Source organism: Macrosteles quadrilineatus, unplaced genomic scaffold, assembly GCF_028750875.1.
Source record: "Macrosteles quadrilineatus isolate MER2022 unplaced genomic scaffold, UCM_ALF_1.0 Scaffold_2__2_contigs__length_208266976, whole genome shotgun sequence".
NCBI classification, from domain to species: Eukaryota; Metazoa; Arthropoda; class Insecta; order Hemiptera; family Cicadellidae; genus Macrosteles; species Macrosteles quadrilineatus.
In genome coordinates this window covers 173343224-173358763 of record NW_026542595.1, presented here as the reverse complement: position 1 = coordinate 173358763, position 15540 = coordinate 173343224, and the positions used below count along the sequence as shown (strand labels likewise).

Here is a 15540-nt window from a genome sequence, read left to right as displayed (position 1 = left end):
CGAAGAGATGAGGTGGTTGTTACTCCTGGAAATTAAGATGAGGTCATGTCCCAAATCAGTCATGTCATAGACAAAAAATAAATAAATATAGACCGTCAGCTGTGCTGCGGTGACCATAGGCAATGAATACATGTATTCATTGCCATAGGTTATGGTGCACACCGCTGGGAGCGCCAGGTAGTTACGGCGTACACGCTACGTAAACTACACGGCGCTCCCAGTGGTGTGTGCCAGAACCTATGGTAACCATGGTAACTACAGCACGGCTGACGGTGTATATTTAATTATTTTTGTCTATGGTCATGTAGGCCTAGTGGAGCTGGATATCAGACAATGAGCCATCAGTGAATGATTGCCCTTTACAAGCTTTACCCAGATGCTCGTGACTCAACTACAGAGATTAGGCAGAGAGCTAACTTGGATTAGAAAGCTAGATTTGGATTTGTGTTTATGTTTTTAGGCATGATTTGTGTTTCTGATCATTTCTTTGGTTTGAATTTTTTAAATCATCATCACCGACCACTTGGACACATATAAAATATGGATGGTGGCTGGTACAATAGTATTTGAGCGTTATTAAAAAGTAAAACCATAGCCTCCTCTAATACCTTTATCAAGATTTTAGGTAGTATCCTTGTATCAAGATGCATGGAGTAAAAGTCCTTGTATAACTAGACATTCGACCCCCATTCATGATAACGTTATAGGCTTACTAACCAGTTAACGAATACAAAATCATAAATAATCACTGATATCTGTCGATTATAACAACTTTTTGATCAAGGTGCAGTACCTTACCTATCCCATTTAAAAAATCAATGGGAAAATATAATATTAGTCCGTAGCACACTATGTCAACAACTCGATCATTTAGTTATTTGCTGAAAAATTGATTGCAGCAACTCTATCTAGATGGATGTCTTCCAAATCCAAAACTCAACTCCTTGCATTGCATTATTCAGTGTATCAACCGCGTAAGTTCTACCAAGCAGCTGTTGAACTTTTCACAATATGGCGCCAAAAAACCGCAGGTGAACTTCTCTACTATTACCCTTCCCAGACAGATTATTTAGCTTACAAGATGGCCGCCACAGCCACTGCCTGCTTGAAACAGTTCTCGGAAGTATCTGCCTAATCACACCACGGCCTGTTTGATCTGCTAAATCACAAGGTTATTTTATTTTGTGGTCAGTATCTACCTCGATGCCGCATGTAACAAACGGTTCAAAGAGATGGTTTGGACAAAGATTACGTTGATGGGTTGATTTTTATTACCAGGTGTAGGCAGGAAGTCCACGATGGCATTGAATTAGGATTGCTTGCGATGGAACACAGTATTGTTTTGAATTTCATACCAGAAAGCACAAAAAATACGTCAAATAATAATTTAATAACACGTACGATGCTGACCAAGAAGACATTTTGTAATGCCTCTTGTTCTGTCGAATTGAAAAATTGCAATCTTTATCATCATTACTTACATGATCATTTCTACATATGTTTCTGCTAAATGTATTACAATTTTGCGAAACTTTTTGTATTGGTGGAGGTGGTTGTGATGACTCATTATAACCCCAAGAATGAAGAAGGGGCTCCAACTACTAAGTTCATTGTCATTATACTGCAACGATAACGGCAGTTTTAATGCATGAATTGCGATACTTAAGTAGTTATTTTTATCCCTAAGGTAAGGAGAAATCAGTAGGAGTTAAGGACGCCTGCTGTATATTTTTATAACTTCAGTACTGAATGGGATTAATTTCTTACTAATACAAATTGATATTGTAGTCAAACATGTAATATTACTTCAGAAGCGTTTACTAATTACGGATAGAGCATGTAAATATAAAAAGTAAAAAGTAAATATGATAAAAGTGAAAAGTACAATTGTGAAACCGTATCTTATATATTAATAGGCAATCATGTTTCTTGAAAACCTTTTTTCTCAGCTCGTGTGCATCGCAGAGAAAATCTACGCATACTGTTGGAAAGATATTTTACTGTACATGTGCAGAATCCCATTATAAATTAAAATAGGCTAAAAATAAGCACAAGAAATGAATTTAGAAATAAAAGAAAAAAATGGAAGAAATTCCAATCACATGTTTTATTTGCAGCGTGGTGAGAAAATAGAGAAGTAGTACATTAAATATTTTGGTCGTGTTTTTGACCACTGGACGACCTCTAGTTCTATATAATCGATTACGAATAATATTTTTATTTTAGCGCCAATTTTACAATACGCGCTTTATACATTGGTAATAGTACCGAAAATATCAAATAGTAATATTTTGGTGAAATAATACAACACACTTTTTTAATCATTAAAACCCACTCTAATATACCAGTCAGAATCATAATAAAATCCCTTCTGATAGATGAAAAATTCGTACATAAGAAGGGCGCATTAAGCGTATACAAAAGTAAAGGCGACACATTTTTTCGGCTAATATGTTTGATTACCTCGATCTTAGTTAAGCTTCTAAAAATAAAAATTGCCATCTTAGGGAATAAAAGAAGCGCGTTTAAAGAGGCAAAGACATATCGCGCCTTCGTTTGAAGGATAGGCAAAAGGAATGCAGCATCTGGATTGCATTCTGCCCCTTAAAATGATTTAAAGCATATTGTTATTCATTAAATTGATTATTTTCTAAAGGTAAAATTAGTTATATCGTAGTAAATAGCGTAAAAGAAGCAGTCTTTAACAAATTTCAAACAATATTAATGAGAACTACAGTATAAAAATATTTTTGAATTGTTTGAAAGAAGTATTAGGCTATTAAAATAACTGTGCATGAAACACGTTTTTGCACATTTTATATTAGCAATCACGTAATTAAATAGCTATTATAAAATAGTTGGTTATAAAATTTGTTGACACGTTGTAGAACATGTGGGCACTACTATTGTATTAAAGTTTGACGAAGATCTAATGTTTAGTTTACATTGTGGGAATTTTCAAAGTCATAAGATAGTATTCGATACTCTAAAAACAGGGGTTCTTACCTTCCGAATGTCATAAAAAATTTTATAAATAAGTTAATAGATTTTTGTTTTCACGGGAGTACGAAGGAAATTTATATATACTCCGTGTTTTTCTAAGTAGTTTGGTTACTTTTCTGTGAAGCTCCAAACTCGAGTGTCTAAACTTTTTCCCCCGACAGTAAAACATGAGATTGAACGTCAATTGGATTTTTTCATAAAGTCAGGCATACTCTTAAATATAATTTCAACAATACCACTTCTATAGTAGAAGGGTAGACCATTACTTATAAAATGCTCTTTTTGTGTTGTTCTATGTCTAACTGTACGACATTAAATGCACTCAAAAATACATTAAATTGTTAGTGATGTCGCCGTATTAGTGTTATACTATGTTTTAAAAGGCTGAGTATAGTTATTCGCCGGCTTCAGGTACAAATAGCACTGAAAAAACCTCAAAAATCTCCCTCTGTTATCTCAAAAATGGCCCAAACGTTTTGATATACTATGTTGTCGTCCTTTAAATTCTAAACAAAATGTTACAAATACCATTTCCATAAAAAATACGGTTCTGAAGTAATCGTAGCTTATGTTATTTTCCCATAAAACCCCATAAAATAATATCATAGTCACTCCCACCGCTTATCCATGATAAAGGTTGTTGCCAAGCTAATGGGAGGAAGTATGTCAGATTGCTGATACTGTTTACTTTTATAAAAATTAGGGGAATTGTATGTCTTATTTGTCTGTCTTCTTTGTATGTTTTATATTGGCGATTTTTTTTTATAAATCATAATTCTTTAAAGAAATTAAAACAAAAATAGCTTATTTGGATGTTGATTTAGGTTTATGATAATGAGGTGGTATGTAGTACTTATACATAGAACCCCCGCCATTTTCAAAGCCAGATAAATGCTAAAATCAAACTTGTTCCCAATCCACGTATCTTTTATCTCGCCGAGAAAACCCAAATTTCGCTTCAACTTGGCTCCTGAACGTTAAAGAACATCCAGGGGTCGGGTCGGGGCGCAGGTCGACATTAGAATTTCAAATTCACCCCTCCCTCCCCCACCAAACTTCCCCTATCATTGGTCCGCCCCCGCTGTGACTTAAGCCTTCTCTGACTGAATGATTGACTTGTTCTGCGCTTATTGACAATCATACCCTCCTGGAGTCCCATCAGTCTGTCTTATCTAATGCAAAGTATCGGTGATAAGAACGCGCCATGCTTCTATCTTTGCTACATGCAAGAATATTTTGTAGAAAGTGCATAGACCTTAACCTAAGAGAGAGGATAATATTCATTAATGATATTTAATCCCCAGATTAAAAGTATGTAATATTTAAAAAAAAAATGCATAAAATATGTTGATGCATTGTATTTTTATTTTAGAACCGCACAATGCTTTACAAACATTCTCAATTTGTTTTAAAATGATTTTTCTGTTTTTTATGAGGGACTTTTTAATAAAAATGGATTTTTTTGATTGGTAATTTTTTATTTTAGCTGTTATTTTTACATCTAGTAAGTCTTAAAAAGTAGGTTTTCACTTTAAAAACATATTTACACAATCATTTTTGTTCATTTTTATTTTTTAGGGCAATGAACATGTTTTATATAATGTCTTATAACTTTTTAACTATTGAATCAATTTTAATTACTGATATCTCATGTGCAAGTAAATTGATATATTTATAGCTTCCATGATTATACATAAATATAAACAGCCGTTTTTGAAAATTACCATTTTGATTAAAAAAACCACATTTCAGTGAGGAATCCCCTTAATATTAGATTTGTAGTTCTAATTAGATAAAAATCAATAAATTGTTATTGTGAACATGATAAGAATTAATTATCGTTGTCTAAATTATGTTTGGTCTAATTGGTAGCTAGTTTAATTGTAAAGTGATCTGAATCTTAGAAAAAAGTTTGATGAATTGTAATTTGATATTGATTTGTGATTGTTAAGTATTACAAGATAATGTATAATAATCCAAAGATTTTGATAATGAAGCGGTAACTCCGTTGGTACTCCTGTTGAGATGCGGCTAGCTTGATTATATTGGAGATTTCATGTATTTATCAATGTCTAAATCTTGGTTTATAACACTCTGCTCATCCGACACTTTTCCATGCCCAACACTTCATTGATTGCTGCTGTTTCTTGGATCATCTATCTATAATATTAAAACGAAACAGTGTTTTTTTATTTCACGATTCTGAATCAACCACTCGACGGATTTTCATGCTTTTTGTGTTGAAAGAAAGATAATTTTGAGAACTAGGGAATGTCGAAGCCATAATTTTAGTTTAGGGTCCCAGTTTTTTAGAAATTAAGTTTTAATTTTCAAAAAGTCTAGCAGCCGACGGACGAGTTAAAGTCGTTTTAGGGTTGGTTTAACTAACAGCTGGTTTCTAACTGTCATTGAAATGTTTATGTTACAAGTTGTTTGTATACAAAAATATTGATCTTCAGAGTTTGCCTACACACTATTTTACTTTAAAATGCAGTTTATTTTCTACCGTAAAAGATCTATGTTTTCAGGAGATTGTGTAATTTTGAACTAAACATTTTAAACGTATAATCAAGTTTTGTCATAAATGCAATCCGTCTAAGTATAAGTGCTTAATCCTTTAAGATATAAGTGGTTTACGTGTGAAACTTGATAAAGGGGTACATTCCAAAAGTAGACCAAAAGGCTCGGATCTCGGATGGGATGGGCAGGCTTTGCATGGCGGAGAGGAGATACTTCAACTTTAGGAGTTTCAGTGGGCAAGGTGGTAAACTAGGCTAAGGTACGGTAAGTGATAGTAGGCCTATGCAGTGGAAGGTGGTATGTAGCTACTGTACTCAAAGCCAGTGTGTGTGAATCGGCCACCAAGTTGTAAACTAGCTGTTCTGAATCATATTCAGTTTTAATTGTCTACTCGATTCCCGTACGTAGGACGGGCCAACAGCTCGTATACATTATATCCAAATAGTACCTGACTATGGTCAGTTTCTACCAAATATGCCATTTTCCAGAAATATTCAACAAATAGATATACGTTTTTAAAATGAATAACGAAAGAATTTGTTTTTACAAAAACAAAACAAACAAAGTACAAAAGACAAGATTACAAAAGTAGTGTTGTAATCTCACTAACATAAGGAGATAGTGCGCCATACTTATGTGATGGGAATTTTTTCACAAATGAAATATGGCAAAAGCTTAGTAAAATCCTGAAATCACTAGAGAAACCCCTTGTTTAGAGAGCGGAGTGTGGCTGGGAGGGCGGCATACATACTGATAGCCACTGGCCGCCTTATCACTTATCTGATCTACCCTCTCTTTCTCTTCTCGCCTTTACTGCTCTATTTATTTTCCCACCCTTTGGTCCATTTCCACCAATTTATATCTGTAACTGAAACACTTCCCATTTCCGATCGAATTAAGCACTGAATTGATTTCGATTAGGGGCATTTCCTCACTTGGAGAAATCGAGTTTCTTATCCGATTCTGAAATAAAGTGAGATAAATTTGGCGACCGAAAGTTAGAGATCGAGGTTTTTCAAAGGGCTTAATTGTAATGATACTAGTGCAGTGAAAGTGGTAAATTTTAAGTACAAGTACTTATACAAACGTGGAATAAGTCTTTCATTTTTTTAAACCAATCAGCTTTGAAATTAATTAATAACGTGCACGTATATTAGAACAGAAGTGTTATGGATAATTCTAAAGATTAACACATGGCGTCACAGCCCCGAATATTATACTAATAACATTAACATACAGCTATACTAATATATTTAACAGTTAATTTAGGTAGTGCACTAACTGATTTTCTCTAATCAACGATAGCCAGTTGTTAGTTTAGTTGTTTATTAAAGTTCTTATATAATATCAATTGTTTGCCTTCGTAATTTAACCTCGTTGCGATGCACGAGTAAAAGTAATAGTAATGTATCGATACAGAAATAAATCATGAGGGTGAGGTAAAAATGCATTAATAACAAATATACTTATATAAAATATTTTTTTAAACTACCCTCAACACTTCAGTTACAGTTGTATTAAATTAAGTGCCAAACGATCGAGAAGAGATTCTCTCCCTTCCCTAAGGCTAGGGCCACACTTGGCGACTTTGTCGCGGCGACAAAGTCGCTGCGTCAATGAATGAAAGTGCGTAGCTTTAAATTAAATGGAGGCGGCCACACTAAGCGACTCGCGACCTGCGACCACCGGCGACAGAAAAACAAACGCGACCGGGAGCGTTTTTCGGTCTCGGCGACAAATACGCTCCCCATGTTATCTTATGGCACCGGCCATACTAGGCAACAAGTCGCTCGCTCACACACCCTTGCTGCTCTATTTGCATAGCTATATTGTACAGTTATGGACTGGATTTGTTAAATGGTAAATATGCTTTTAAAATACTAATATTGTCATCGACAAAATAAGTGTTGACATGTTAACATGTGTGCTGTAGGAGATTTAACTCTTCTGGTATAATAGGAATCCAAAATCTCGTGTATTTTTCAAATGTTGTGCGTCGTCTTCAATGTCAGTAGCTCGCCAAAGCTATGTTCATCCAAAATATAACTAAAAATTTACAAAATTAAAATACGCCATCCATAAACGATAGTTTTAGGGAATTCACTCCATACCTATGTTTCTCTTATCCGCTATAGGGAATAAGCTATTCGATTTGATTTTTCGTTTTGAGGTCCTCAGAGGCAAAAACACCCACCGTTCAAATTCATATATACGTAATATGTATTTACATATACAGTGTATACATTTAGGTCTATGTGCCAATTAGCGCGATAACTTGAGCAAAAATGATGAAATTTTAGTGGAATTTGGTACAAATGTTAAAACCAACGTTAATTCAAACGTGCTCGCAAATCAAAATGATCGGACCATGGGAATGGGAGGTTTAAGGGGCTTTAAGTTTAATGGGGTATAAAATTGTTTTTTCTTAGTTTTGACCCTTAAACATAAATTTCACAATTTCCTTCCAAACTGTTTTGTTGAGCTAAAAAAATGATTTTGTTAATTGAAGCGTTGTTGTAAACCTAACGGTTACGGAGATAATTTAAACAATTATAAATTTAAAATGTCCATTTTGATGAAGAATACACTGTTTTAGTTCGCTTGTTTATGGATATATTTTCATAAATTATAACAGTATTTTAATAAATATTTTTAATTTCATACTAAGCCATCAAAATTTAAATTAACAAGCACACCTCATTAGGTTACCTTATTTGTCACAGTAAACCTTAGCATTAATTTAAATTCATCTGATTTAAATAGGAAATAAATCCAACAAGTTTAAAGTGAATATTTTAGTGGAAATCTAGCCAAACAAATGTAAATTCGCTTAGTCTGCAGGTTTGTTGCGGCGGGGGTATTTAGATATAAAATAAATAGCGATAGAGATATTAAACAGAGGATTTGACGACGTAGACGTCCACATTGGTTTTCAAAACATAGTTTAACACATTAATTTAGTAAAATTGTATTTCCTTTGTTGCAGGCAAATGGTTAAAAACTATTACGTGACCTAGTACGAAATATAAAGAGGCGCCGGTGCACGTATGAAAATACTATAACGATATGATTTAATTTGTAGAAGATTCACTTAAATCTTATGGTACTGCAATTAATAGTAAAAACATCGATTTATTCTAAGATGGTAAAAAAACGTACAAAAATGGTCATAGATCCTAATTTATTTCCATAATCAATGACACGATTTTGAAAATACAATATAACATCTCGAAACTCTATTTTTACTGGTATGGAAAAAAGTAAACTGAAAGGTTGAAATTGTCGCCTACTGTGGCCACCCCCAGCGACTTTGTCGTCGCGACAAAGTCGCGGGAAAAAAGTCGCCGCGACAAAGTCGCCAAGTGTGGCCCTAGCCTAATACAATAACAGAGTCACCCTGTCAGACCCTGGCTTATCAGGCTTATCAGTAATCGCCCAAGGTCACGGGTCCTATCACCCTGAGGCTAGGGCCACACTTGGCGACTTTGTCGCGGCGACTTTTTTCCCGCGACTTTGTCGCGACGACAAAGTCGCTGGGGGTGGCCACAGTAGGCGACAATTTCAACCTTTCAGTTTACTTTTTTCCATACCAGTAAAAATAGAGTTTCGAGATGTTATATTGTATTTTCAAAATCGTGTCATTGATTATGGAAATAAATTAGGATCTATGACCATTTTTGTACGTTTTTTTACCATCTTAGAATAAATCGATGTTTTTACTATTAATTGCAGTACCATAAGATTTAAGTGAATCTTCTACAAATTAAATCATATCGTTATAGTATTTTCATACGTGCACCGGCGCCTCTTTATATTTCGTACTAGGTCACGTAATAGTTTTTAACCATTTGCCTGCAACAAAGGAAATACAATTTTACTAAATTAATGTGTTAAACTATGTTTTGAAAACCAATGTGGACGTCTACGTCGTCAAATCCTCTGTTTAATATCTCTATCGCTATTTATTTTATATCTAAATACCCCCGCCGCAACAAACCTGCAGACTAAGCGAATTTACATTTGTTTGGCTAGATTTCCACTAAAATATTCACTTTAAACTTGTTGGATTTATTTCCTATTTAAATCAGATGAATTTAAATTAATGCTAAGGTTTACTGTGACAAATAAGGTAACCTAATGAGGTGTGCTTGTTAATTTAAATTTTGATGGCTTAGTATGAAATTAAAAATATTTATTAAAATACTGTTATAATTTATGAAAATATATCCATAAACAAGCGAACTAAAACAGTGTATTCTTCATCAAAATGGACATTTTAAATTTATAATTGTTTAAATTATCTCCGTAACCGTTAGGTTTACAACAACGCTTCAATTAACAAAATCATTTTTTTAGCTCAACAAAACAGTTTGGAAGGAAATTGTGAAATTTATGTTTAAGGGTCAAAACTAAGAAAAAACAATTTTATACCCCATTAAACTTAAAGCCCCTTAAACCTCCCATTCCCATGGTCCGATCATTTTGATTTGCGAGCACGTTTGAATTAACGTTGGTTTTAACATTTGTACCAAATTCCACTAAAATTTCATCATTTTTGCTCAAGTTATCGCGCTAATTGGCACATAGACCTAAATGTATACACTGTATATGTAAATACATATTACGTATATATGAATTTGAACGGTGGGTGTTTTTGCCTCTGAGGACCTCAAAACGAAAAATCAAATCGAATAGCTTATTCCCTATAGCGGATAAGAGAAACATAGGTATGGAGTGAATTCCCTAAAACTATCGTTTATGGATGGCGTATTTTAATTTTGTAAATTTTTAGTTATATTTTGGATGAACATAGCTTTGGCGAGCTACTGACATTGAAGACGACGCACAACATTTGAAAAATACACGAGATTTTGGATTCCTATTATACCAGAAGAGTTAAATCTCCTACAGCACACATGTTAACATGTCAACACTTATTTTGTCGATGACAATATTAGTATTTTAAAAGCATATTTACCATTTAACAAATCCAGTCCATAACTGTACAATATAGCTATGCAAATAGAGCAGCAAGGGTGTGTGAGCGAGCGACTTGTTGCCTAGTATGGCCGGTGCCATAAGATAACATGGGGAGCGTATTTGTCGCCGAGACCGAAAAACGCTCCCGGTCGCGTTTGTTTTTCTGTTTCCGGTGGTCGCAGGTCGCGAGTCGCTTAGTGTGGCCGCCTCCATTTAATTTAAAGCTACGCACTTTCATTCATTGACGCAGCGACTTTGTCGCCGCGACAAAGTCGCCAAGTGTGGCCCTAGCCTCAGTCGTGGTTATTGCAGCGATCATAATCAACATCACCCTACAAGTCACCCTTCACGCTAAATCCCACGGATTCAACACCCTGGGTGTCCATTGATATGGCTGGGACTGCTCAATCAAATATCTTAACTGCACTTGGTTGTAATAATTAAACTTTTATGACGATTCCGTAAAGTTTGGCCGTAGAAGAGTTTACAACTGTTATGAAGTACGGTAGCCATATTGATTATATTTTATTCTAGATAATACCGGTTGGTCATAAATTATTGGATACATTTTTATGATTACATAAATAAATAACCAGTAAACTTAAAACAGTTTTTTTTTCATAATCTAACTAAACTATTTCTACAAGCTCTCCATGGTTTCCACGTTAAGTCTGAAGTCTGATTACGACCTCAGGCCATGTTTTGTTTAGCATTGCCGGAGTAATACTTTCAATAAACTCTCTTACTCTTAGTTCCTTAATTTCTTGAACCTTCTTTGCAAATACCCTTTCCCTGGCATAGCCCCATAAAAAAGTCTAAGGGTGTAATTTCTGGAGAACGTGGAGGCCAAGAAATTGGACCATCCCATCCAATCGAACGACTGGGAAAGTTGTCATTTAGGTATTCGCTTATTATCTTACCCAGTTAGTGACTAATTTTTGATTAGTCAAATGTCATATACAGCTGTTGTAGAAAGGTCCATTGTTGGCCAGCTGACTATGCCCCCTCACAACTTATTGACAAGATAACATAACTTACACTCACAGTTCAGGTGATTTTTTGCATACTTTTTAAAACAACTTTTTATAATTACTGACATTTTCATAGTTTTTTTGCAGTAGTTGTATAAAACCGTTCTAAACGCTCTATTTCTTGAAACAATTCCGTTTTGCTACATCGATTGGTTATTTATTTAATTAATTTTAAAATGTGTCTAATAATTTATGACCAACCAGTATTATTACTGCTGTCACACAAATTCCGCACATGGAATTTTCGGACTTGGTAATACGAAGAAGAAAATAACATTTGTTGATTTTTTTCGTTTATTAAGGATTTGACGAAATAATGTATTTCCTCACCTTCTTCCTCCTCGTCCTCCGCTTCGGACGGTGGTGAGGGGCTCCGCCCTGTCAGAGGATGCCGGAGATGCGCCAGATGCATGGACAGGAGTCTGCCAGTCCTACGACTCCCGGAGAGGTCCTGGAGCTGCTTCCTGCTGAGGGCCACCAGGAGATCACCCGAGGAAGGCAGCTGGGAGGGGTCTGGTCGTGGCACTAGACGGAACTGGCGGGAACACCACCTCAGCCACGAGGCTATGTGGGAGGCCGTCCATTCGGCGGGGTCTGTGAACGAGAAAATATGTTGAATTGGTCTATTCAAAAGTGGTCATAAAAGAATTTTGAGTTTTTGCCATTTGAGTGACCAGTTGATACAGTCTTGAAATAAAAAAATCATTTGGATATTTATTTGTAGGTTTTTTTTTGGATTTGGGGTGTTTAGGCCTATAGAAAAAAATATTTACAATTATGGAGCCAATGTTCAGCAATGTGTTTATGATTATATGATTCATATCTGGTGTTCTGTAGATTTTGTATTAGGTTTTGAGTGTGGCAATACACCCCCCCCCCTAAGGTGTACTATTTTTTACAATAGCTATTTTACCATACCTATCGACGTGTAGTCAGATTTGAGTTGGTTAGACAAAGTGTGCAATGTAAAATATTGTGTTAAATAAACATAATAATAAACGAGATTAGTTTTTTTCAGGTACTGGAAGGATGTAGCTGTTCTAAATACTAAGAAGGTTGAACTTTACATATCTAAAAAAGGACATTTGGATATTTAACGCCTGAGCCACTTTATAACCTATCAACATCCTGGTATTGTATGTAAAATGTTCCTGTAGTATGTTTCATTATAGGCCGAAGTCAAATGACATGTGGCTTTGATCGACTCAAAAGAAAGATTGTTTTAACACCGTGTTAGTTTGTGGCCTTTAAACAGAGAGCACAGAATAGAAATAGAATTTCTATTCTGTGCTCTCTGCCTTTAAAGCACCTCACAATTCATCCTAAAAAAATATGAAACAATAAAGTACAAACGTCTTGAAATTCCCTGTGATGGGCTACAATTGAATCAGTCCCCCACAGTCTTTGCCCCCGTCCAAAAATAAACCCGCAGTTGCCATTAGCTTTTGACACGAACTAATTGGTGTTGCGGTGAACAAAACAGAGATAGGCCCAAGACATGACCAGTCCAGGATGTAGCGATTCTAAATCCGGAGGATAAAAAGTCAATCTGACGCTAGCGCTTCTAGGAAATCCGGCGCCGTCCTTCGCGGTGTGAGTCATATCACCTGGACCCGCCGTCGGCGCTAGTGTAGTGGCGGGACTGAGGAGTATAGTCTGTGCGGGGATACTTTGCATTGTGTGGGCTACGACCGATTAATATACTCAATGTGAGTGTGTATGTGTGCAGCCTATACCTCGACACTATGTATCTGGGGGCAATGTGGTAGAATGTGGTCAGTTCTAGAGAAAAATAAATAAATAAAAGGCACACCTATGTATTTTTGATTTCTTGTGATCTGTATTGACTTGTGCTGAAAACATAAGTAGTGGGTCCTGTTGGTATCTTACTGATAACGCTGATTGGGTTTGCAAATGTAAAGACACTCTTTGATGAATATGTGAATGAATGAAAAAAGCGACCTGGCTTGGTAGCCGAGTGGTTATAGTGCTCGCCTTACAATCAAAAGGTCACTGGATCGATAAAAAAGTCAGGAGCGTTTTGATAGTTCGCTACTTCACCCAGCTGGGCTTAAATAAATGATCCTGGCTAATGAAACAGCTGATCAGAGCCAGTAACAAAGCTACACAGACACTATCATCTCACTCCATTCCACACCCACCATTCAGTCATATTTGGGTTAAAATACGCGCCTAGGTGTCGTCTCTATCTCAAAGATTAATAATTGATGATTCATAATAATTTATTGATTTATATGATGAAGATTGTTATTGACGAAGAAAAACAAGACGGGAGATAAGATATACTGATAGGCTATTTAAAAGTAAATAGAATGCGGAATCCAGCAGTTCGAATTTGTAAGGTCATTTTATAATATTCAAAATTTTACTCTGCTATCATACCTCTTACGAAGTAATAATACAACGAAACATGTTGCACCATTTTACCAAAATAGGTTATTACAGATGGATTAATTGTAGTAACTATAGAAAATAGTTTGCGTTTGTGCTGCCTACTGCATTGTTTAGTTCAATTTGCGTTGGCTGATAGCAACCAGTAAAATCAATTCAACAGACAGACCTACTCAACTTCACTCCCAATAAAAAAAAAATTACTGTGATAAAGATCATAAACAACTGCTCCTAAAAAGTCTCATGAAACTATGTCCAACCTGTACTTCAATTATCGTTGTCTCTTTACTAAATATGTATATTGCAGTCACGAAAGTAGTTTTCCACTTACAGCTGGGATTACCCGGGCTTCGCCCAAGGGAATATCGTTAGCGAAGTTTCAGCTAAACCGCTACTCCCGGTCAGTTCTCAGCTTTCGCCATTCTTACTCATCACACTACTCTACGTCACATCTTTGTCTTGCGTTTCTGTTGTGGTTTTCATGTAGATAATAACACAAGGTCGATTTAGCTGGGACGTCCTTGCCTCAGGCGTTGAGGAAAATCGCCGGAAATCTGTTTGCACGCCATTTTGCATTTTGGATTTTACCGCATGACATGAGGGGAAATGGGTCGTTAGAGCGGTTTACCAAATGGTGTAGTATAATTGTGTGGTTTCAGGAGTTCATCTGGATGTGCAAAACGAGCCAATTTGGAGATGTGTTTCTTATTTTTAATCCATTCTGCTTTGATTGTTCTAAGTTAACGTGTGTCTTTGATCAACGGGGTTATACGTTAGGAATTACGAAAGATTTAACTTTGATTTCTACTTTTGGTCCATGACTGGGACGGTGGCGTCGTCCTGTAATTTAACTACTATGAGGTCACGAATTGTGGATATTAATAGGCATGCACTGCGGATGCGATACTCCCTGGTTTGGATTAACGTCCGCACTACAAGATCGCGCCACTCATCCTACACTCATCTACATTCATACTTGGGTTAAAATACCTACTTCGTAAGGTCACCATTTTATAAGAAAGTATAAAGTAAAGTATACACAATAGAGAACCATTTTGTTTAAATAAAAGCATAGGTCTCGGCGTACCTATTTAATTTAACAAGTTAGGTGTAATTCTCAAGTTTGTCACGTAACAAGAAATAAATAGTAAAGATACGTACCCTACACATACTAAACAGTACATACCATAAGTGTTCGCTGTAAAGCAGTTTATATTTAAAAGAGTACCTTACTTCTTCCGCATTAACGAACTGTGATCCCCTCTCAAAATTATCCCTTCTACATCTTATCACACATTAACCCAATTCATCAATGACCACTGATCTATGACTCATACCAATTCATCGTCCAGTGAAAGTTGAATCCAGACTATCGTCGTCTCTCTCCCACTACAGAGAGCGCCGCTCGTTCCCTCTCACTCGCTCTCACGGGGAGTGTCGGGTTTTCCAGGCGATTCATTATGTCTACCGCGACTGTTTCGTAGAATCAGTGAAGGTTTGAAGTTCAAACCGTCGGCTGCAACGGTTATTGGTTGCAGGATCTAATGTGAAAGTGACTGTAGTTGGATAACGGCATTGAATATATTGCAATGAA

The 15540-nt window shown here is 35.9% G+C and overlaps 1 protein-coding gene across 1 annotated transcript in view; it reads right to left on the bottom strand.

Annotated features, from left to right (window-relative positions):
• Positions 1-15540, bottom strand: part of LOC128985150 (DNA-binding protein D-ETS-6-like) — a 40451-nt gene that overhangs the window by 13982 nt on the left and 10929 nt on the right. The window contains exon 2 of the mRNA XM_054404532.1: positions 11865-12128. Within this exon, the coding sequence (XP_054260507.1) occupies positions 11865-12128 (264 nt within the window). The remainder of the gene's footprint in view (positions 1-11864; positions 12129-15540) is intronic.